The sequence below is a fragment of the Pristiophorus japonicus genome, chromosome 23, assembly GCF_044704955.1.
Source record: "Pristiophorus japonicus isolate sPriJap1 chromosome 23, sPriJap1.hap1, whole genome shotgun sequence".
Classification (NCBI taxonomy): Eukaryota; Metazoa; Chordata; class Chondrichthyes; family Pristiophoridae; genus Pristiophorus; species Pristiophorus japonicus.
The window spans coordinates 6,493,566-6,516,982 of NC_091999.1; the positions used below are offsets into that span (position 1 = coordinate 6,493,566).

General features: G+C 52.3%; 1 protein-coding gene across 1 annotated transcript in view; it reads left to right on the forward strand.

Moving 5' to 3' along the window:
- Window positions 1-23,417, forward strand: part of LOC139235704 (X-linked retinitis pigmentosa GTPase regulator-interacting protein 1-like) — a 118,075-nt gene that overhangs the window by 92,048 nt on the left and 2,610 nt on the right. The window contains exons 20-24 of the mRNA XM_070866744.1: window positions 3,838-4,311; window positions 6,957-7,114; window positions 10,705-10,804; window positions 18,200-18,387; window positions 23,154-23,346. Of these exons, the coding sequence (XP_070722845.1) occupies window positions 3,838-4,311; window positions 6,957-7,114; window positions 10,705-10,804; window positions 18,200-18,387; window positions 23,154-23,346 (1,113 nt within the window). The remainder of the gene's footprint in view (window positions 1-3,837; window positions 4,312-6,956; window positions 7,115-10,704; window positions 10,805-18,199; window positions 18,388-23,153; window positions 23,347-23,417) is intronic.

Consider the following 23,417-nt stretch of genomic DNA (forward strand, 5'->3'; position numbering starts at 1 on the left):
AGGAGAAATTAGGGACAGGTGACCAAAAGCTGGGTCAAAGAGGTGGGTTATAAGGAGCGTCTTGTAGGAGCAAAGAGAGGTGGAGAGGTTTAGGGAGGGAGTTCCAGAGCTTGGGGCCCAGGCAACAGAAGGCACGGCCACCGATGGTGGAGCGATTATAATCAGGGATGGTCAGGAGGGCAGAATTAGAGGAGCGCAGACATCTCGGGGGGGTTGTGGGGCTGGAGGTTACAGAGATAGGGAGGGGTGTAGGGGCTGGAGGGGTTTACAGAGATAGGGAGGGGTGTAGGGGCCATGGAGGAGGTTACAGAGATAGGGAGGGGTGTAGGGGCTGGAGGGGGTTACAGAGATAGGGAGGGGTGTAGGGGCCATGGAGGAGGTTACAGAGATAGGGAGGGGTGTAGGGGCTGGAGGAGGTTACAGAGATAGGGAGGGATGTAGGGGCTGGAGGAGGTTACAGAGATAGGGAGGGCTGTAGGGGCTGGAGGAGGGTACAGAGATAGGGAGGGGTGTAGGGCTGGAGGAGGTTACAGAGATAGGGAGGGGTGTAGGGGCTGGAGGGGTTTACAGAGATAGGGAGGGGTGTAGGGGCCATGGAGGAGGTTACAGAGATAGGGAGGGGTGTAGGGGCTGGAGGGGGTTACAGAGATAGGGAGGGGTGTAGGGGCCATGGAGGAGGTTACAGAGATAGGGAGGGGTGTAGGGGCTGGAGGAGGTTACAGAGATAGGGAGGGATGTAGGGGCTGGAGGAGGTTACAGAGATAGGGAGGGCTGTAGGGGCTGGAGGAGGGTACAGAGATAGGGAGGGGTGTAGGGCTGGAGGAGGTTACAGAGATAGGGAGGGGTGTAGGGGCTGGAGGGGGTTACAGAGATAGGGATGGGTGTAGGGGCTGGAGGGGGTTACAGAGATAGGGAGGGATGTAGGGGCTGGAGGAGGTTACAGAGATAGGGAGGGCTGTAGGGGCTGGAGGAGGTTACAGAGATAGGGAGGGGTGTAGGGGCTGGAGGAGGGTACAGAGATAGGGAGGGGTGTAGGGGCTGGAGGAGGTTACAGAGATAGGGAGGGGTGTAGAGGCTGGAGGGGGTTACAGAGACAGGGAGGGGCGAGGGTCACGGAGGGATTTGTAAATAAAGATGAGAATTTTGAAATTGAGGCGTTGCTTAACCGGGAGTCAATGTCGGTCAGCGAGCACAGGGGGTGATGGGTGAGTGGGACTGGGTGTGAGTTAGGACACGGGGCAGTGAGCACAGGGGGTGATGGGTGAGCGGGACTGGGTGCAAGTTAGGACACGGGGGCAGTGAGCACAGGGGGTGATGGGTGAGCGGGACTGGGTGCGAGTTAGGACACGGGGCAGCGAGCACAGGGGGTGATGGGTGAGCGGGACTGGGTGTGAGTTAGGACACGGGGCAGTGAGCACGGGGTGATGGGTGAGTGGGACTGGGTGTGAGTTAGGACACAGGGCAGCGAGCACAGGGGGTGATGGGTGAGTAGGACTGGGTGTGAGTTAGGACACGGGGGCAGTGAGCACAGGGGGTGATGGGTGAGCGGGACTGGGTGCGAGTTAGGACAAGGGGCAGCGAGCACTGGGGGTGATGGGTGAGTGGGACTGGGTGTGAGTTAGGACACGGGGTCAGCCGAGCTTTGGATCACCTCGAGTTTACGTCGGGTAGAATGTGGGAGACCGGCCAGGATTATCCACAGAGGAACTGAGGGACCTGGGAGTGCAGGTCCACAGATCCCTGAAGGTAGCAGGCCAGGTGGATAAGGTGGTTAAGAAGGCATACGGAATACTTGCCTTTATTGGCCGAGGCACAGAATACAAGAGCAGGGGGGTTATGTTTGAACTGTATAACACACTGGTTAGGCCACAGCTGGAGTACTGCGTGCACAGTTCTGGTCACCACATTACAGGAAGGATGTGATTGCACTGGAGAGGGTACAGAGGAGATTTACCAGGATGTTGCACTGGAGAGGGTACAGAGGAGATTTACCAGGATGTTGCACTGGAGAGGGTACAGAGGAGATTTACCAGGATGTTGCCGGGACTGGAGAATTTTAGCGATGAGGAAAGATTGGATAGGCTGGGGTTGTTTTCCTTGGAACAGAGGAGGCTGAGGGGAGACCTGATTGAGGTGTATAAAATGATGAGGGGCCTGGATAGAGTGGATAGGACGGACCTGTTTCCCTGGGCAGAGGGGTCAACAACCAGGGGGCAGAGATTGAAAGTAATTGGGGGGAGGGGTTTAGAGGGGATTTGAGGGGAAATGTCTTCACCCAGAGGGTGGTGGGGGTCTGGGGTGGAACTCACGGCCTGAAAGGGGGGTAGAGGCAGAAACCCTCACCACATTTGGATGTGCTCCTGAAGTGCCGTAACCCACAGGGCTACGGACCCAGAGCGGGAAAGTGGGATTAGGCCGGGAAGCTCTTGGTCGGCCGGAGCGGACACGGACACGATGGGCCGAATGGTCTCTTTCCCTGCTGTAAATGGCTGTGGTTCTGTGATTAAAAAAAACACAGATTATCCGGTCATTATCACGTTGCTGTGTGTGGGAGCTTGCTGTGCACAAATTGGCTGCCGCATTTCCCACAATACAACAGTGACTACACTCCAAAAGTACTTCATTGGCTGTAAAGCGCTTTGGGACGTCTGGTGGTGGTGAAAGGCGCTATATAAATGCAAGTCTGACTTTCTTTCCCTCCATAACAGTTTAACTAACCGAGAATCTTTTATTTTCTTCCTCCACATCTCCCCTCGCCCAAACCCTTCCCCTCGCCCTCCATCCCCTCGCCTCCCTCTCTCCCCTCGCCTCCCTCTCTCCCCTCGCCTCCCTCTCTCCCCTCCCCCTCTTCCCTCCCCTCTTCCCTCCCCTCTTCCCTCCCCTCTTCCCTCCCCTCTTCCCTCCCCTCTTCCCTTCCCTCCCCTCACCAATACCTCACCCCTCACCCCCACGCCTCCCTCTCTCTCCCTCCACCTCCCCCTCCCTCTCCCCCCTCCCTCTCCCCCTCCCTCTCCCCCTCCCTCCCTCACCTCTCCCCTTCCCAACCACGCCGCCCCCACCCTCCCTCGCCTCTGCCCACGCCTCCCTCCCTCCCTCCCTCTCCCTCACCACCCCTCCCCTCCCCCCACGCCTCCCTCTCTCCCTTTCCCCCTCCCCCTCCCTTCCTCCTTCCCTCCCTCCCTCCCCTCCCTCTCCCTCACCACGCCTCCCTCTCTCCCTTTCCCCCTCCCTCCCTCCCTCTCCCTCACCACCCCTCCCCTCCCCCCACGCCTCCCTCTCTCCCTTTCCCCATCCCCCTCCCCCTCCCCTCCCTCCCTCCCTCCCTCTCCCTCACCACCCCTCCCCTCCCCCCACACCTCCCTCTTTCCCTTTTCTCCCGCCCCTCCTCCCCCTCCCCTCCCCCCTCCCCTCCTCCATCCCTCCTTCCCCTCCCTCTCCCTCACCACCCCTCCCCTCCCCCCACGCCTCCCTCTCTCCCTTTCCCCATCCCCCTCCCCCTCCCCTCCCTCCCTCCCTCCCTCCCCTCCCCTCCCTCTCCCTCACCATGCCTCCCTCTCTCCCTTTCCCCCTCCCTCCCTCCCTCCCTCCCCTCCCCTCCCCTCCCTCTCCCTCACCATGCCTCCCTCTCTCCCTTTCCCCCTCCCTCCCTCCCTCCCTCCCCTCCCTCTCCCTCACCATGCCTCCCTCTCTCCCTTTCCTCCTCCCTCCCTCCCGCTCCCTCACCACCCCTCCCCTCCCTCCTTCCCCTCCCTCTCCCTCACCACCCCTCCCCTCCCCTCACGCCTCCCTCTCTCCCTTTCCCCCTCCCTCCCCTCCTCTCTTTCCCCCCCCCCCCAGCTCGACCCCGGGCCAGGGCCGTGAGAGGGGGAGGGTTGCCGGTGCCCCCCGTGCGAGCGAGGGCCGCTGCGGACGAGGAGGAGGAGGAGGAGGAGGAGGAGGAGGAGGCGGACGGGGCCTTGCGGCCCGGCGAGAGCCTGCTGGAGCTACACGTCCATCGGGCGGCGCTGAGCGCCCCCGCCCTGGGGCGGCTGTCCGACCCCCGACCCCTGACCTTCTGCACCTACGCCCTCTACGACTTCGAGACCCAGGCCACGCCCCTGGCCCGGGGGCCCCGCCCACTCTACGACTTCACCAGCCGCTACGCCGTGCGGGCGGACGGGCAATTCCTGCGGCACGCCCGCTCGAGGGGCGCCAAGCTGGAGCTACACCAGGCCCTGGGCTCCGAGTACCACACCCTCGGCCTGGCCCACATCCCCCTCGACCTGGCCCTGGAGCGGGACCAACGACTACACGGGGTGGTGGTCCTGACCGGTGAGAAGCCCTCCCTCCAAACCTTTCCCCACCCCCCACCCCCACCCCCCCCCGTAACGCAGTCTTTAAAATTAGCACTCGATACCAGGTCTGCGTTCGAAGATTCAAGTAGTCTTCAATTACTTGCAAGGGGAGAGTCAAGTCTGCACTCAACCTGTTGCTGAGCTGTGCTCGCTCGCTCTCCCCGAACAACAAAACCACAGGGTTTTTATACAATTCATGGAAAATAGGTGCAGGAGTAGGCCATTCGGCCCTTCGAGCCTGCACCACCATTCAATCAGATCATGGCTGATCATTCACCTCAGGACCCCTTTCCTGCTTTCTCTCCATACCCCTTGATCCCTTCAGCCGCAAGGGCCGCATCGAACTCCCTCTTGAATATATCCAACGAACTGGCCTCAACAACTCTCTGCGGCAGGGAATTCCACAGGTTCACAACTCTTCCTCGGCCTATAATGGCCGGAAATTCAATACATGAGACACACATTGATTGAATAAGAAATGGGAGCAGGAGTCGGCCATTCGGCCCCTCGAGCCTGCTCAGCCATTTAATACGATCATGGCTGATCCGATCATGGACTCAGCTCCACTTCCCTGCCCGCCCCCTTATTCCCTTATCGTTTAAGAAACTGTCTATCTCTGTCTTAAATATACTCAATGTCCCAGCCTCCACAGCTCTCTGGGGCAGAGAATTCCACAGATTTACAACCCTCTGAGAGAAGAAATTCCTCCTCATCTCAGTTTTAAATGGGCGGCCCCTTATTCTAAGACCATGCCCCCTAGTTCTAGTCTCCCCCATCAGTGGAAACATCCTCTCTGCATCCACCTTGTCAAGCACCCCTCATAATCTGATACGTTTCGATAAGATCACCTCTCATTCTTCTGAACTCCAATGAGTAGAGGCCCAACCTACTCAACCTTTCCTCATAAGTCAACCCCCTCATCTCCGGAATCAACCGAGTGAACCTTCTCTGAACTGCCTCCAAAGCAGGTATATCCTTTCGTAAATATGGAAACCAAAACTGCACGCAGTACTCCAGGTGTGGCCTCACCAATACCCTGTATAACTGGAGCAAGACTTCCCTGCTTTTATACTCCATCCCCTTTGCAATAAAGGCCAAGATACCATTGGCCTTCCTGATCACTTGCTGTACCTGCATACTATCAGGGAGATATCTGTACACTGACTGGTGTCTCTCAGTCCCCTCTCCCTCAGGGAGATATCTGTACACTGGTGTCTCTCAGTCCCTCTCCCTCAGGGAGATATCTGTACACTGACTGGTGTCTCTCAGTCACCTCTCCCTCAGGGAGATATCTGTACACTGACTGGTGTCTCTCAGTCCCTCTCCCTCAGGGAGATATCTGTACACTGACTGGTGTCTCTCAGTCACCTCTCCCTCAGGGAGATATCTGTACACTGACTGGTGTCTCTCAGTCCCTCTCCCTCAGGGAGATATCTGTACACTGACTGGTGTCTCTCAGTCCCTCTCCCTCAGGGAGATATCTGTACACTGACTGGTGTCTCTCAGTCCCTCTCCCTCAGGGAGATATCTGTACACTGACTGGTGTCTCTCAGTCACCTCTCCCTCAGGGAGATATCTGTACACTGACTGGTGTCTCTCAGTCCCTCTCCCTCAGGGAGATATCTGTACACTGACTGGTGTCTCTCAGGCCCTCTCCCTCGGAGATATCTGTACACTGACTGGTGTCTCTCAGTCCCTCTCCCTTAGGGAGATATCTGTACACTGACTGGTGTCTCTCAGTCCCCTCTCCCTCAGGGAGATATCTACACTGACTGGTGTCTCTCAGTCACTCTCCCTCAGGGAGATATCTGTACACTGACTGGTGTCTCTCAGTCCCCTCTCCCTCAGGGAGATATCTGTACACTGACTGGTGTCTCTCAGTCCCTCTCCCTCAGGGAGATCTCTGTACACTGACTGGTGTCTCTCAGGCCCTCTCCCTCGGAGATATCTGTACACTGACTGGTGTCTCTCAGTCCCTCTCCCTCAGGGAGATCTCTGTACACTGACTGGTGTCTCTCAGGCCCTCTCCCTCGGAGATACCTGTACACTGACTGGTGTCTCTCAGTCCCTCTCCCTCAGGGAGATCTCTGTACACTGACTGGTGTCTCTCAGTCCCTCTCCCACAGGGAGATATCTGTACACTGACTGGTGTCTCAGTCCCTCTCCCTCAGGGAGATATCTGTACACTGACTGGTGTCTCTCAGTCCCTCTCCCTCAGGGAGATATCTGTACACTGACTGGTGTCTCTCAGTCCCTCTCCCTCAGGGAGATATCTGTACACTGACTGGTGTCTCTCAGTCCCCTCTCCCTCAGGGAGATATCTGTACACTGACTGGTGTCTCTCAGTCCCCTCTCCCTCAGGGAGATATCTGTACACTGACTGGTGTCTCTCAGTCCCTCTCCCTCAGGGAGATATCTGTACACTGACTGGTGTCTCTCAGTCCCCTCTCCCTCAGGGAGATATCTGTACACTGACTGGTGTATCTCAGTCCCTCTCCCTCAGGGAGATATCTGTACACTGACTGGTGTCTATTGGACCCTCTCTCCGATTGGGGGACTGGGTGGTGTGGCCTCTCACCTCTGACCTCTCCCTCTCTGACCATTCCCTCCCCACCCCTGTAGGTGTTGGACCGAGGAGCGAGACGATTGGTCAGCTGGAGTACTGGGTCAGAATGCGGGTCCCCAAGGATCAGCTGATGGCACTGTCCGGGGACGAAGAGATGGAGACGATTCATCGCTCTGCCTACGGACATCTGGAGAGGGGACTCGTCAGGTCACAGGTGAACTGGGCGAAGGGCGGGGAAAGAGGGTGGAGAGAGGTGATTGATGGCGTGATTCACCAATCAACCGCGGCCATTTAAACCAGGCCTTGGTGAGACCACACCTGGAGTACTGCACGGTTTGTGTCTCCTTATCTGAGGAAGGATCATCATAAGCAGTCCCTCGGAGTCGAGGAAGACTTGCTTCCACTCTGAACATGAGTCCTTAGGTGGCTGAACAGTCCAATACGGGAACCACAGTCCCTGTCACAGGTGGGACAGACAGTGGTTGAGGGAAGGGGAGGGTGGGACAGGTTTGCCGCACGCTCCTTCCGCTGCCTGCGCTTGCTTTCTGCACGCTCTCGGCGACGAGACTCGAGGTGCTCAGCGTCCCCTCCCGGATGCACTCCCTCCACTGAGGGCGGGACTGGTCTTTGGGCCCAGGGACTCCCAGGTGTCGGTGGGGGATGTTGCACTTTATCAGGGTGGGCTTTGAGGGTGGACCCTTGTAACGTTTCCTCTGCCCACCTTTGGCCCGTTTGCCCGTGAAGGAGTTCCGAGTAGAGCGCTCGCTCTGGTGTCTTGGGGGCCATGCGGACAATGTGGCCCTGCCCAGCGGAGCTGGTCGAGTGTGTGGTCAGTGCTTCGATGCTGGGGATGTTGGGCCTGGTCGAGGACGCTAACGTTGGTGCGTCTGTCCTCCCGGGGGATTTGCAGGATCTTGCGGAGACATCGTTGGTGGTATTTCTCCAGCGACTGGAGGTGTCTACTGTACATGGTAGCTGGTGTACACCACATTAACAGAACTCACGCACAGGTATCTTCCGCTCCTCTAACCTTGAGACATACCCGATTGTGAGGGGGCTTGACAGGGTAGATGCAGGGAGGGTGTTTCCCCCCGGGCTGGGGAGTCTAGAACCAGGGGTCACAGTCTCAGGATAAGGGCTCGGCCATTGAGGACTGAGATGAGGAGAAACTTCTTCACTCAGATGGGGGGTGAATCTTTGGAATTCTCTGCCCCAGAGGGCTGTGGAGGCTCAGTCCTTGAATATATTCAAGGCCGAGATCGGTAGATTTTTGGAGTCTCGGGACATCAAGGGATATGGGGATCGGGCGGGAAAGTGGAGTTGGGTCAATGATCAGCCGTGATCGTATTGAATGGCGGAGCAGGCTCGAGGAGCCGAATGGCCGACTCCTGCTCCTTATGTTCCTTAATATAGTCAAACATAACAAGGTGCTTCACAGCAGCGATTATCAGACAACATCTGACCCCGAGCCACGTCAGGAGAAATTAGGGACAGGCGACCAAAAGCTGGGTCAATGAGGTGGGTTTTAAGGAGCGTCTTGCAGGAGGAGAGAGAGGTGGAGAGGTGGAGAGGTTTAGGGAGGGAGTTCCAGAGCTTGGGGCCCAGGCAACATAAGGCACGGCCAGCGATGGTGGAGCGATTATAATCAGGGATGGTCAGGGGGGCAGAATTAGAGGAGCGCAGACATCTCGGAGGGGTTGTGGGGCTGGAGGTTACAGAAATAGGGAGGGCTGGAGGGGGTTACAGAAATAGGGAGGGGTGTAGGGGCTGGAGGAGGTTACAGAGATAGGGAGGGGGCAAGGGCCATGGAAGGATTTGTAAACAAGGATGAGAATTTTGAAATCGAGGCGTTGTTTAATCGGGAGCCAGTGTAGGTCAGCGAGCACAGGGGGTGATGGGTGAGCGGGACTGGGTGCGAGTTAGGATACGGGGCAGCGAGCACAGGGGGTGATGGGTGAGTGGGACTGGGTGCGAGTTAGGACACAGGGGCAGTGAGCACAGAGGGTGATGGGTGAGCGGGACTGGGTGCGAGTTAGGACACGGGGGCAGTGAGCACAGGGGGTGATGGGTGAGTGGGACTCGGTGCGAGTTAGGACACAGGGTCAGTGAGCACAGTGGGTGATGGGTGAGCGGGACTGGGTGTGAGTTAGGACACGGGGGCAGTGAGCACAGGGGGTGATGGGTGAGTGGGACTGGGTGTGAGTTAGGACACGGGGGCAGTGAGCACAGGGGGTGATGGGTGAGTGGGACTGGGTGTGAGTTAGGACACGGGGGCAGTGAGCACAGGGGGTGATGGGTGAGTGGGACTGGGTGTGAGTTAGGACACGGGGGCAGTGAGCACAGGGGGTGATGGGTGAGCGGGACTGGGTGTGAGTTAGGACACGGGGGCAGTGAGCACAGGGGGTGATGGGTGAGCGGGACTCGGTGCGAGTTAGGACACGGGGCAGTGAGCACAGGGGGTGATGGGTGAGCGGGACTCGGTGCGAGTTAGGACACGGGTCACAGGGGGTGATGGGTGAGCGGGACTCAGTGCGAGTTAGGACACGGGGCAAAATTCTGGGGGTCGCCGTTGACCAGAACTTTCTTCTCTGCAGTGCCTTTAATATCATAAAATGTCCCAAGATGCTTCACAGGAGCATAACTCAGACACAAATTTGACCCCGAGCCACAGGAGGAGATATTAGGACAGGTGACCAAAAGCTTGGTCAAAGAGGGAAGTTTTAAGGAGCAACTGAAAGGAGGAGCGAGAGGCTGTTTTGTCTGCAATGCACTCATGAATGACTCCACAAGCAATGTTTTGTACTCAAACCTTTATTCATAACTCCAGAGTGAGATACCAGCATGGTGGGCAGCCTTTTATACTGGGCCCTGCTCACCTATACAGGTCTCCCACCGCAATGCCCTCTAGTGGATAGCCTCTGCCACAGCGGCAGGGAACCCCGGTCTCCGCCACTTGTGCCCTCTAGTGGTGCCAGCATAGTACATACACCTTATTGATAGTGCATCAGGTAACAAGTCTCCATCTTGTGCAACTGTACAGTGACGACACAGAGAGTATATCTACAGGTCTGCATATATAACAGAGGCGGAGGGGCTCAGGGAGAGAATTCCAGAGCTTAGTTCAAATTACATCGGTCAGTAATGTTTATAACACACTGGTCCGGCCCCAGCTGGAATATTGGGGCCAATTCTGGGCACCGCAGTGTCGGGAGGACGTGAAGGCCTCCGAGAGGGTTCAGAGGGAGATTGGCCAGAATGTTCCTGGGGGCGAGGGGCCTTGAGTGACGGGGAGAGACTGGAGATGTTCTCCTTGGAGCAGAGAAGGTGAAGGAGGCGATTTGATCGAGGTGTTCGAAATCATTGAAGGTTTTTGATGGCGGAGATCGGGGTGAGAGGGGGGAATCTGTTCCCCCGGGAAAGGAGGGTGGGACATGGATTGACGATAATCGGCGATGGAACCGGGGGGGGGGGGAGATGGGGAGAATGTGTTTAGGCAGAGAGTTGTTCGGATCGGGAACGCGCTGCCTGAAAGGGCGGTGGGAGCAGATTCAATCGGGACTTGTAAACCGGGGAATTGGGTAAATACTCAACGGGGAAAGAGCGGGCGGAACTGACTTTCACAGAGCTGGCACAGGCACAATGGCCCCAATGGGATCCTCCTGTGCGTTATCATTCAATGAGCGTTGCTGTGACCTGCTGCAGCACATCCTGACGTTCAGCTGGGATCATTAAACGGCTCCGTATTTTATTTTAGAAACTTTACTCAATCCCCCACACACCTCCTCAAATCTTCTCTTTCCCCAGGTACCTTCCCGCCTTCAAGAAACCGGCGACAGAACTCGGCAGAAATACCAACAGGGGACAGAGGGGAGAGGGTCAGTGCGATTGAGACCATCTGTGGCAGGTAGAACGCAGAGTGAATTCACCCGGGAGTGAGGTACAGGCTGGAATCTAATCGAGGGGTTCGGGGGGTTTATATATAGAATAACAGATACCCAGGAGTGAGTTACAGGCTGGAATCTAATCGAGGGGTTCGGGGGGTTTATATATAGAATAACAGATACTCGGGAGTGAGTTACAGGCTGGAATCTAATCGAGGGGTTCAGGGGGTTTATATATAGAATAACAGATACCCGGAAGTGAGTTACAGGCTGGAATCTAATCGAGGGGTTCGGGGTGTGAATATATAGAATAACAGATACCCGGGAGTGAGTTACAGGCTTGAATCTAATCGAGGGGTTCGGGGGGTTTATATATAGAATAACGGATACCCGGGAGTGAGTTACAGGCTGGAATCTAATCGAGGGGTTCGGGGGGTTTATATATAGAATATCAGATACCCGGGAGTGAGTTACAGGCTGGAATCTAATCGAGGGTTCGGGGGGTTTATATATAGAATAACAGATACCCGGGAGTGAGTTACAGGCTGGAATCTAATCGAGGGTTCGGGGGGTTTATATATAGAATAACAGATACCCGGGAGTGAGTTACAGGCTGGAATCCAATCAAGGGGTTCGGGAGGTTTATATATAGAATAACAGATACCCCGGGAGTGAGTTACAGGCTGCAATCTAATCGAGGGGTTCGGGGGGTTTATATAAAGAATAACAGATACCCGGGAGTGAGTTACAGGCTGGAATCTAATCGAGGGGTTCGGGGGGTTTATATAAAGAATAACAGATACCCGGGAGTGAGTTACAGGCTGCAATCTAATCGAGGGGTTCGGGGGGTTTATATAAAGAATAACAGATACCCGGGAGTGAGTTACAGGCTGGAATCTAATCGAGGGGTTCGGGGGGTTTATATAAAGAATAACAGATACCCGGGAGTGAGTTACAGGCTTGAATCTAATCGAGGGGTTCGGGGAGTTTATATATAGAATAACAGATACCCGGGAGTGAGTTACAGGCTGGAATCTAATCGGGGGGTTTATATATAGAATAACAGATACCCGGGAGTGAGTTACAGGCTGGAATCTAATCGAGGGGTTCGGGGGGTTTATATATAGAATAACAGATACCCGGGAGTGAGTTACAGGCTGGAATCTAATCGAGGTGTTCGGGGGGTTTATATATAGAACAACAGATACCCGGGAGTGAGTTACAGGCTGGAATCTAATCGGGGGGTTTATATATAGAATAACAGATACCCGGGAGTGAGTTACAGGCTGGAATCTAATCGAGGGGTTCGGGGGGTTTATATATAGAATAACAGATACCCGGGAGTGAGTTACAGGCTGGAATCTAATCGAGGTGTTCGGGGGGTTTATATATAGAACAACAGATACCCGGGAGTGAGTTACAGGCTGGAATCTAATCGAGGGGTTTGGGGGGTTTATATATAGAATAACAGATACCCGGGAGTGAGTTACAGGCTGGAATCTAATCCAGGGGTTCGGGGGGGTTTATATAGAATAACAGATACCCGGGAGTGAGGTACAGGCTGGAATCTAATCAAGAGGTTCGGGGGGTTTATATATAGAATAACAGATACCCGGAGTGAGTTACAGACTGGAATCTAATCGAGGGGTTCGGGGGGGTTTATATACAGAATAACAGATACCCGGGAGTGAGTTACAGACTGGAATCTAATCGAGGGGTTCGGGGGGTTTATATATAGAATAACAGATACCCGGGAGTGAGTTACAGGCTGGAATCTAATCGAGGGGTTCGGGGGTTTATATATAGAATAACAGATACCCGGGAGTGAGTTACAGGCTGGAATCTAATCGAGGGGTTCGGGGGGTTTATATATAGAATAACAGATACCCGGGAGTGAGTTGCAGGCTGGAATCTAATCGAGGTGTTCGGGGGGTTTATATATAGAACAACAGATACCCGGGAGTGAGTTACAGGCTGGAATCTAATCGAGGGGTTTGGGGGGTTTATATATAGAATAACAGATACCCGGGAGTGAGTTACAGGCTGGAATCTAATCCAGGGGTTCGGGGGGGTTTATATAGAATAACAGATACCCGGGAGTGAGGTACAGGCTGGAATCTAATCAAGAGGTTCGGGGGGTTTATATATAGAATAACAGATACCCGGAGTGAGTTACAGACTGGAATCTAATAGAGGAGTTCGGGGGGGTTTATATACAGAATAACAGATACCCGGGAGTGAGTTACAGACTGGAATCTAATCGAGGGGTTCGGGGGGTTTATATATAGAATAACAGATACCCGGGAGAGAGTTACAGGCTGGAATCTAATCGAGGGGTTCGGGGGGTTTATATATAGAATAACAGATACCCGGGAGTGAGTTACAGGCTGCAATCTAATCGAGGGGTTCGGGGGGTTTATATAAAGAATAACAGATACCCGGGAGTGAGTTACAGGCTGCAATCTAATCGAGGGGTTCGGGGGGTTTATATATAGAATAACAGATACCCGGGAGTGAGTTACAGGCTTGAATCTAATCGAGGGGTTCGGGGAGTTTATGTATAGAATAACAGATACCCGGGAGTGAGTTTCAGGCTGGAATCTAATCGAGGGGTTCGGGGGGTTTATATATAGAATAACAGATACCCGGGAGTGAGTTACAGGCTGGAATCTAATCCAGGGGTTCGGGGGGGTTTATATAGAATAACAGATACCCGGGAGTGAGGTACAGGCTGGAATCTAATCAAGAGGTTCGGGGGGTTTATATATAGAATAACAGATACCCGGAGTGAGTTACAGACTGGAATCTAATCGAGGGGTTCGGGGGGGTTTATATATAGAATAACAGATACCCGGGAGTGAGTTACAGGCTGGAATCTAATCGAGGGTTCGGGGGGTTTATATATAGAATAACAGATACCCGGGAGTGAGTTACAGGCTGGAATCCAATCGAGGGGTTCGGGAGGTTTATATATAGAATAACAGATACCCCGGGAGTGAGTTACAGGCTGCAATCTAATCGAGGGGTTTGGGGGGTTTATATAAAGAATAACAGATACCCGGGAGTGAGTTACAGGCTGGAATCTAATCGAGGGGTTCGGGGTGTGAATATATAGAATAACAGATACCCGGGAGTGAGTTACAGGCTTGAATCTAATCGAGGGGTTCGGGGGGTTTATATATAGAATAACGGATACCCGGGAGTGAGTTACAGGCTGGAATCTAATCGAGGGGTTCGGGGGGTTTATATATAGAATATCAGATACCCGGGAGTGAGTTACAGGCTGGAATCTAATCGAGGGTTCGGGGGGTTTATATATAGAATAACAGATACCCGGGAGTGAGTTACAGGCTGGAATCTAATCGAGGGTTCGGGGGGTTTATATATAGAATAACAGATACCCGGGAGTGAGTTACAGGCTGGAATCCAATCGAGGGGTTCGGGAGGTTTATATATAGAATAACAGATACCCCGGGAGTGAGTTACAGGCTGCAATCTAATCGAGGGGTTTGGGGGGTTTATATAAAGAATAACAGATACCCGGGAGTGAGTTACAGGCTGGAATCTAATCGAGGGGTTCGGGGGGTTTATATGAAGAATAACAGATACCCGGGAGTGAGTTACAGGCTGCAATCTAATCGAGGGGTTCGGGGGGTTTATATAAAGAATAACAGATACCCGGGAGTGAGTTACAGGCTGGAATCTAATCGAGGGGTTCGGGGGGTTTATATAAAGAATAACAGATACCCGGGAGTGAGTTACAGGCTGCAATCTAATCGAGGGGTTCGGGGGGTTTATATATAGAATAACAGATACCCGGGAGTGAGTTACAGGCTTGAATCTAATCGAGGGGTTCGGGGAGTTTATATATAGAATAACAGATACCCGGGAGTGAGTTACAGGCTGGAATCTAATCGGGGGGTTTATATATAGAATAACAGATACCCGGGAGTGAGTTACAGGCTGGAATCTAATCGAGGGGTTCGGGGGGTTTATATATAGAATAACAGATACCCGGGAGTGAGTTACAGGCTGGAATCTAATCGAGGGGTTCGGGGGTTTATATATAGAATAACAGATACCCGGGAGTGAGTTACAGGCTGGAATCTAATCGAGGGGTTCGGGGGGTTTATATATAGAATAACAGATACCCGGGAGTGAGTTGCAGGCTGGAATCTAATCGAGGTGTTCGGGGGGTTTATATATAGAACAACAGATACCCGGGAGTGAGTTACAGGCTGGAATCTAATCGAGGGGTTTGGGGGGTTTATATATAGAATAACAGATACCCGGGAGTGAGTTACAGGCTGGAATCTAATCCAGGGGTTCGGGGGGGTTTATATAGAATAACAGATACCCGGGAGTGAGGTACAGGCTGGAATCTAATCAAGAGGTTCGGGGGGTTTATATATAGAATAACAGATACCCGGAGTGAGTTACAGACTGGAATCTAATCGAGGAGTTCGGGGGGGATTATATACAGAATAACAGATACCCGGGAGTGAGTTACAGACTGGAATCTAATCGAGGGGTTCGGGGGGTTTATATATAGAATAACAGATACCCGGGAGAGAGTTACAGGCTGGAATCTAATCGAGGGGTTCGGGGGGGTTTATATACAGAATAACAGATACCCGGGAGTGAGTTACAGGCTGCAATCTAATCGAGGGGTTCGGGGGGTTTATATAAAGAATAACAGATACCCGGGAGTGAGTTACAGGCTTGAATCTAATCGAGGGGTTCGGGGAGTTTATATATAGAATAACAGATACCCGGGAGTGAGTTACAGGCTGGAATCTAATCCAGGGGTTCGGGGGGGTTTATATAGAATAACAGATACCCGGGAGTGAGGTACAGGCTGGAATCTAATCAAGAGGTTCGGGGGGTTTATATATAGAATAACAGATACCCGGAGTGAGTTACAGACTGGAATCTAATCGAGGGGTTCGGTGGGGTTTATATATAGAATAACAGATACCCGGGAGTGAGTTACAGGCTGGAATCTAATCGAGGGGTTCGGGGGGTTTATATATAGAATAACGGATACCCGGGAGTGAGTTACAGGCTGGAATCTAATCGAGGGGTTCGGGGGGTTTATATATAGAATATCAGATACCCGGGAGTGAGTTACAGGCTGGAATCTAATCGAGGGTTCGGGGGGTTTATATATAGAATAACAGATACCCGGGAGTGAGTTACAGGCTGGAATCTAATCGAGGGTTCGGGGGGTTTATATATAGAATAACAGATACCCGGGAGTGAGTTACAGGCTGGAATCCAATCGAGGGGTTCGGGAGGTTTATATATAGAATAACAGATACCCCGGGAGTGAGTTACAGGCTGCAATCTAATCGAGGGGTTTGGGGGGTTTATATAAAGAATAACAGATACCCGGGAGTGAGTTACAGGCTGGAATCTAATCGAGGGGTTCGGGGGGTTTATATAAAGAATAACAGATACCCGGGAGTGAGTTACAGGCTGCAATCTAATCGAGGGGTTCGGGGGGTTTATATAAAGAATAACAGATACCCGGGAGTGAGTTACAGGCTGGAATCTAATCGAGGGGTTCGGGGGGTTTATATAAAGAATAACAGATACCCGGGAGTGAGTTACAGGCTGGAATCTAATCGAGGGGTTCAGGGGGTTTATATATAGAATAACAGATACCCGGAAGTGAGTTACAGGCTGGAATCTAATCGAGGGGTTCGGGGTGTGAATATATAGAATAACAGATACCCGGGAGTGAGTTACAGGCTTGAATCTAATCGAGGGGTTCGGGGGGTTTATATATAGAATAACGGATACCCGGGAGTGAGTTACAGGCTGGAATCTAATCGAGGGGTTCGGGGGGTTTATATATAGAATATCAGATACCCGGGAGTGAGTTACAGGCTGGAATCTAATCGAGGGTTCGGGGGGTTTATATATAGAATAACAGATACCCGGGAGTGAGTTACAGGCTGGAATCTAATCGAGGGTTCGGGGGGTTTATATATAGAATAACAGATACCCGGGAGTGAGTTACAGGCTGGAATCCAATCGAGGGGTTCGGGAGGTTTATATATAGAATAACAGATACCCCGGGAGTGAGTTACAGGCTGCAATCTAATCGAGGGGTTTGGGGGGTTTATATAAAGAATAACAGATACCCGGGAGTGAGTTACAGGCTGGAATCTAATCGAGGGGTTCGGGGGGTTTATATAAAGAATAACAGATACCCGGGAGTGAGTTACAGGCTGCAATCTAATCGAGGGGTTCGGGGGGTTTATATATAGAATAACAGATACCCGGGAGTGAGTTACAGGCTTGAATCTAATCGAGGGGTTCGGGGAGTTTATATATAGAATAACAGATACCCGGGAGTGAGTTACAGGCTGGAATCTAATCGGGGGGTTTATATATAGAATAACAGATACCCGGGAGTGAGTTACAGGCTGGAATCTAATCGAGGGGTTCGGGGGGTTTATATATAGAATAACAGATACCCGGGAGTGAGTTACAGGCTGGAATCTAATCGAGGTGTTCGGGGGGTTTATATATAGAACAACAGATACCCGGGAGTGAGTTACAGGCTGGAATCTAATCGAGGGGTTTGGGGGGTTTATATATAGAATAACAGATACCCGGGAGTGAGGTACAGGCTGGAATCTAATCAAGAGGTTCGGGGGGTTTATATATAGAATAACAGATACCCGGAGTGAGTTACAGACTGGAATCTAATCGAGGGGTTCGGGGGGGTTTATATACAGAATAACAGATACCCGGGAGTGAGTTACAGACTGGAATCTAATCGAGGGGTTCGGGGGGTTTATATATAGAATAACAGATACCCGGGAGAGAGTTACAGGCTGGAATCTAATCGAGGGGTTCGGGGGGTTTATATATAGAATAACAGATACCCGGGAGTGAGTTGCAGGCTGGAATCTAATCGAGGTGTTCGGGGGGTTTATATATAGAATAACAGATACACGGGAGTGAGTTACAGACTGGAATCTAATCGAGGGGTTTGGGGGGTTTATATATAGAATAACAGATACCCGGGAGTGAGTTACAGGCTGGAATCTAATCCAGGGGTTCGGGGGGGTTTATATAGAATAACAGATACCCGGAGTGAGTTACAGACTGGAATCTAATCGAGGAGTTCGGGGGGGTTTATATATAGAATAACAGATACCCGGGAGTGAGTTACAGGCTGGAATCTAATCGAGGGGTTCGGGGGGTTTATATATAGAATAACAGATACCCGGGAGTGAGTTACAGGCTGGGGTATAATCGAGGGGTTCGGGGGGGTTATATACAATAACAGATACCCGGGAGTGAGTTACAGGCTGGGGTATAATCGAGGGGTTCGGGGGGGTTACGGAGGGAGACGCTGTGATGATGAATATTGAACGCTGTCTCCCCAACTCTGTAACCAGACGGTGGCAGCTTGCAGACGGCAGATGCTGAGACGCAGACGGCCCACTCTGTCGAGACGCAGACGTCAGACGCCAACTTGCCCCAGACCCCCGACTCGAGCCAATCCCAGACACCGGAGGCCAGCGAGACCCAGACGACAGACAGCGATCAGCTGATCCAGTTCCCGCTCGATGCCCCGTTGAGGCCGGTGAGCAAGGCAACGCTTGCAGACACCCTGGGGTTCGGGGGGGGGTTGGTGGGTTCAGGGTCCCCAAACGGGGGGTGGGGGGAGCGCCCCTGAGCCGAGAACTGGGAGCCTCTGGCCGCCATCAATCTCCGGGGAGGGGGAAGTGGGGGAAGGGATTCAGCCAGGGAGGTTAAACACCTGGCCTCCTGTGCTCCAGACAAGACCTCCCCCCACACCCTCCCCTCCCCCCCCCCCCCCAATGTGCCACCCTCAAACAGCAAGTGTCGGGCGGGATGTTCAACCGTGTGAGGCAGCACAGCCCAGACCCTGAGCCTGTCCTCGGGGGAGGGGCGGGGTCAGTGGACGTTGATCTGGAGAAGGATCGGTGACCCTGCTCCGTCCTCGTCCCCAACCCGTCGGCTCGTCGCAGTTTACAGCGGGGAGGGAGGCCATTCGGCCCATCGTGTCCGCTCCGGCCGACCAAGAGCTACCCGGCCTAATCCCACTTTCCCGCTCTGGGTCCGGAGCCCTGTGGGTTACAGCACTTCAGGAGCACATCCAAATGTGGTGAGGGTTTCTGCCTCTACCCCCCTTTCAGGCCGTGAGTTCCCCCCCAGACCTCCACCGCCCTCTGGGTGAAGACATTTCCCCTCAAATCCCCTCTAAACCTCCCCCCCAATTACTTTCAATCTCTGCCCCCTGGTTGTTGATCCCTCTGCCCAGGGAAACAGGTCCGTCCTATCCACTCGATCCAGGCCCCTCATCATTTTATACACCTCAGTAATTAAGGAAACACAGACAATAGGAGCAGGAGTCGGCCATTCGGCCCCTCGAGCCTGCACCGCCATTCAATATGATCATGGCTGATCCTCTATCCCAACACCATATTCCCGCTGTCTCCCCATACCCCTTGATGCCTTTTGTGTCTAGAAATCTATCGATCTCCCTCTTAAATATATTCAGTGACTTGGCCCCCACAGCCTTCTGTGGTAGAGAATTCCACAGGTTCACCTCCCTCGGAGTGAAAACATTTCTCCTTATCTCAGTCCTAAATTTCCTACCCCGTATCCTGAGACTGTGTGACCCCTTGTTCTAGACTTCCCAGCTCCGGGGGGGAAACATCCTCCCCGCATCCAGTCTGTCCAACCCCGTCAGAATTTTATACCTTTCAATGGGATCCCCTCTCATTCTTCTAAACTCCAGTGAATACAGGCCCAGTCGACCCAATCTCTCCTCATACCACAGTCCTGCCATCCCAGGAATCAGTCTGGTGAACCTTCGCTGCACTCCCTCTGTGGCAAGTATATCCTTCCTTAGGTAAGGAGACCAAAACTGTGCACAATACTCCAGGTGCGGTCTCACCAAGACCCTGTATAACTGTAGTAACACATCCTTGCTCCTGTACTCAAACCCTCTTGCAATGAAGGCCAACGTACCATTTGCCCCTAACTGTTTGCTGCAGGTTTGCTTTCAATGACTGGTGTACAAGGACACCCAGGTCCCTCTGTACATCGACACTTCCCAAGCCATCACCATTTCAATCATATTTGGTAGGAAAAACATAAGGACCAAGTGGATAACTTCACATTTGTCCACGTTATACTGCATCTGCCATGTGTTTGCCCACTCTCTCAAGCCTAGGAAAACCCTAAGATGTTCTATAAATATATTAAGAGTAAGAGGGTAGCTAAAGAAAGGGTAGGGATTATTAGAGACCATGAGGGTAATCTCTGTGTGGAGGCAGAAGATGTTGGGAGGGTTCTTAACGAATACTTTGCATCTGTTTTCACAAAGGAAAGGGGCAATGCAGATACTGCTATGAAGGAGGAGTGTGATATTCTGGATGAAATAAATATAGTGAGAGAGGAAGTATTAAGGGGTTTAGCAGCTTTGAAAGTGGATAAGTCCCCAGGTCCGGATGAAATGCATCCCAGGCTGTTGAGCGAAGTAAAAGAGGAAATAGCAGAGGCCTTGACCATCATTTTCCAGTCCTCTTTGGATCTGGGCATGGTGTCGGAGGATTGGAGGACTGCTAATGTAGTACCCCTGTTTAAGAAGGGAGAAAGGGACAGTCCGAGTAATTACAGGCCTGTCAGCTTAACCTCAGTGGTGGGAAAATTATTGGAAAAAAAATCCTGAAAGACAGGATAAATCTACACTTGGAAAGGCAAGGATTAATTAGGGACAGTCAGCACGGATTTGTTAAGGGGAGATCGTGTTTGACTAACCTGATAGCATTTTTTGAGGAGGTAACCAAGAGGGTCGATGAGGGTAGTGCGTACGATGTAGTAAATATGGACTTTAGCAAGGCTTTTGATAAGGTCCCACATGGTAAACTGGTCATGAAGGTCAAAGCCCATGGGATACAGAGCAAAGTGACAAGTTGGATCCAAAATTGGCTTGGAGGTAGGAAGCAAAGGGGAATGGTGGATGGATGTTTTTGTGACTGGAAGGATGTTTCCAGTGGGGTTCCGCAGGTCTCAGTACTGGGTCCCTTGCTTTTTGTGGTATATATCAATGATCTAGATTTGAACATAGGGAGTAAGATTAAGACATTTGCAGATGACACTAAAATTGGCTGTGTGGTTGATAATGAAGAGGAAAGTCATGGGCTGCAGGAGGATATCACTCTACTGGTCAGGTGGGCAGAGCAGTGGCAAATGGAGTTTAATTCAGAGAAGTGTGAGGTGATGCACTTTGGGAGGGCTGATAAGGAAAGGATATACACATTAAGCGGTAGGCCACTTAATAGTGTAGATGAACAAAGGAACCTTGGAGTGCTTGTCCACAGATCCCTGAAAGTAGCAGGCCAGGTGGATAAGGTGGTTAAGAAGAAATACGGGTTGATGGTCACTGTGTGTATGTGTGGCTCAGTACCACACTGGGTGAGAATTTAAAACTGAGCCCTGCCTCCCCTCCCCCCCCCCCCCCACAAAACCAGCCAATAGTGAAGACAAACGTAGGTCCCTTGCAGTCAGATTCAGGTGAATTTATAATGGGAAACAAAGAAATGGCGGACCAGTTGAACAAATACTTTGGTTCTGTCTTCACGAAGGAAGACACAAATAACCTTCCGGAAATACTCGGGGACCGAGGGTCTAGTGAGAAGGAGGAACTGAAGGAAATCCTTATTAGGCGGGAAATTGATGGGATTGAAGGCCGATAAATCCCCGGGGCCTGATAGTCTGCATCCCAGAGTACTTAAGGAAGTGGCCCAAGAAATAGTGGATGCATTGGTGGTCATTTTCCAACATTCTATAGACTCTGGATCAGTTTCTATGGACTGGAGGGTAGCTAATGTAACACCACTTTTTAAAAAAGGAGGGAGAGAGAAAAAACATAATTATAGACCAGTTAGCCTGACATCAGTAGTGGGGAAAATGTTGGAATCAATTATTAAAGATGAAATAGCAGCACATTTGGAAAGCAGTGACAGGATCGGTCCAAGTCAGCATGGATTTATGAAAGGGAAATCATGCTTGACAAATCTGGAATTTTTTGAGGATGTAACTAGTAGAGTGGACAAGGGAGAACCAGTGGATGTGGTGTATTTGGACTTTCAAAAGGCTTTTGACAAGGTCCCACACAAGAGATTGGTGGCAAAATTAAAGCACATGGTATTGGGGGTAATGTACTGACGTGGATAGAGAACTGGTTGGCAGACAGGAAGCAGAGAGTCGGGATAAACGGGTCCTTTTCAGAATGACAGGCAGTGACTAGTGGAGTGCCGCAGGGCTCAGTGCTGGGACCCCAGCTATTTACAATATACATTAATGATTTAGATGAAGGAATTGAGTGTAATATCTCCAAGTTTGCAGATGACACTAAGCTGGGTGGCAGTGCGAGCTGTGAGGAGGATGCTAAGAGGCTGCAGGGTGACTTGGATAGGTTAGGTGAGTGGGCAAATGCATGGCAGATGCAGTATAATGTGGATAAATGTGAGGTTATCCACTTTGGTGGCAAAAACAGGAAGGCAGAATATTATCTGAATGGTGGCAGATTAGGAAAAGGGGAGGTGCAACGAGACCTGGGTGTCATGGTACATCAGTCATTGAAAGTTGGCATGCAGGTACAGCAGGCGGTGAAGAAGGCAAATGGTATGTTGGCCTTCATAGCGAGAGGATTTGAGTATAGGAGCAGGGAGGTCTTACTGCAGTTGTACAGGGTCTTGGTGAGGCCTCACCTGGAATATTGTGTTCAGTTTTGGTCTCCTAATCTGAGGAAGGACATTCTTGCTATTGAGGGAGTGCAGCGAAGATTCACCAGAGATATATGAGGAGAGACTGGATCGACTGGGCCTGTATTCACTGGAGTTTCGAAGAATGAGAGGGGATCTCATAGAAACATATAAAATTCTGACGGGGACTGGACAGGTTAGATGCAGAAAGAATGTTCCCAATGTTGGGGAAGTACAGAACCAGGGGGTCACAGTCTCAGGATAAGGGGTAAGCCATTTAGGACCGAGATGAGGAAGAAACTTCTTCACCCAGAGAGTGGTGAACCTGTGGAATTCTCTACCACAGAAAGTTGTTGAGGCCAGTTCACTGGATATATTCAAGAGGGAGTTAGATGTGGCCCTTACGGCTAAAGGGATCAAGGGGTATGGAGAGAAAGCAGGAAAGGGGTACTGAGGTGAATGATCAGCCATGATCTTATTGAATGGTGGTGCAGGCTCGAAGGGCCGAATGGCCTACTGCACCTAGTTTCTACCCCCGGTGACTGTGACACAAGAAATTGTTTCCCAGCTGCGAGTGAGTTAACGCTGTGTTTTGCGTTACCGCCCGCAGCCCGGGGAGAAGTTGCGGATCGAGGTTCAGTGGCTGACCCTGTGGCCGGGGTCGCAGGTGGCCATGGACGAGAGTGTGCGGCAGCTGTACGTGGAATACCGGCTCCCCGGCCTCCCGCCCTGGGACACCGAGACCCCCGTCTCCCTCCGCAAACCCAGGGGCGGGGAGAGGGTCTACTTCAATTTCAGCCGAGGTAAGGCCTGGGGAGGGGAGGTGGGTGGGGGGAGGGGAGGTGGGTGGGGGGAGGGGGGGAGTGGGAGGGAG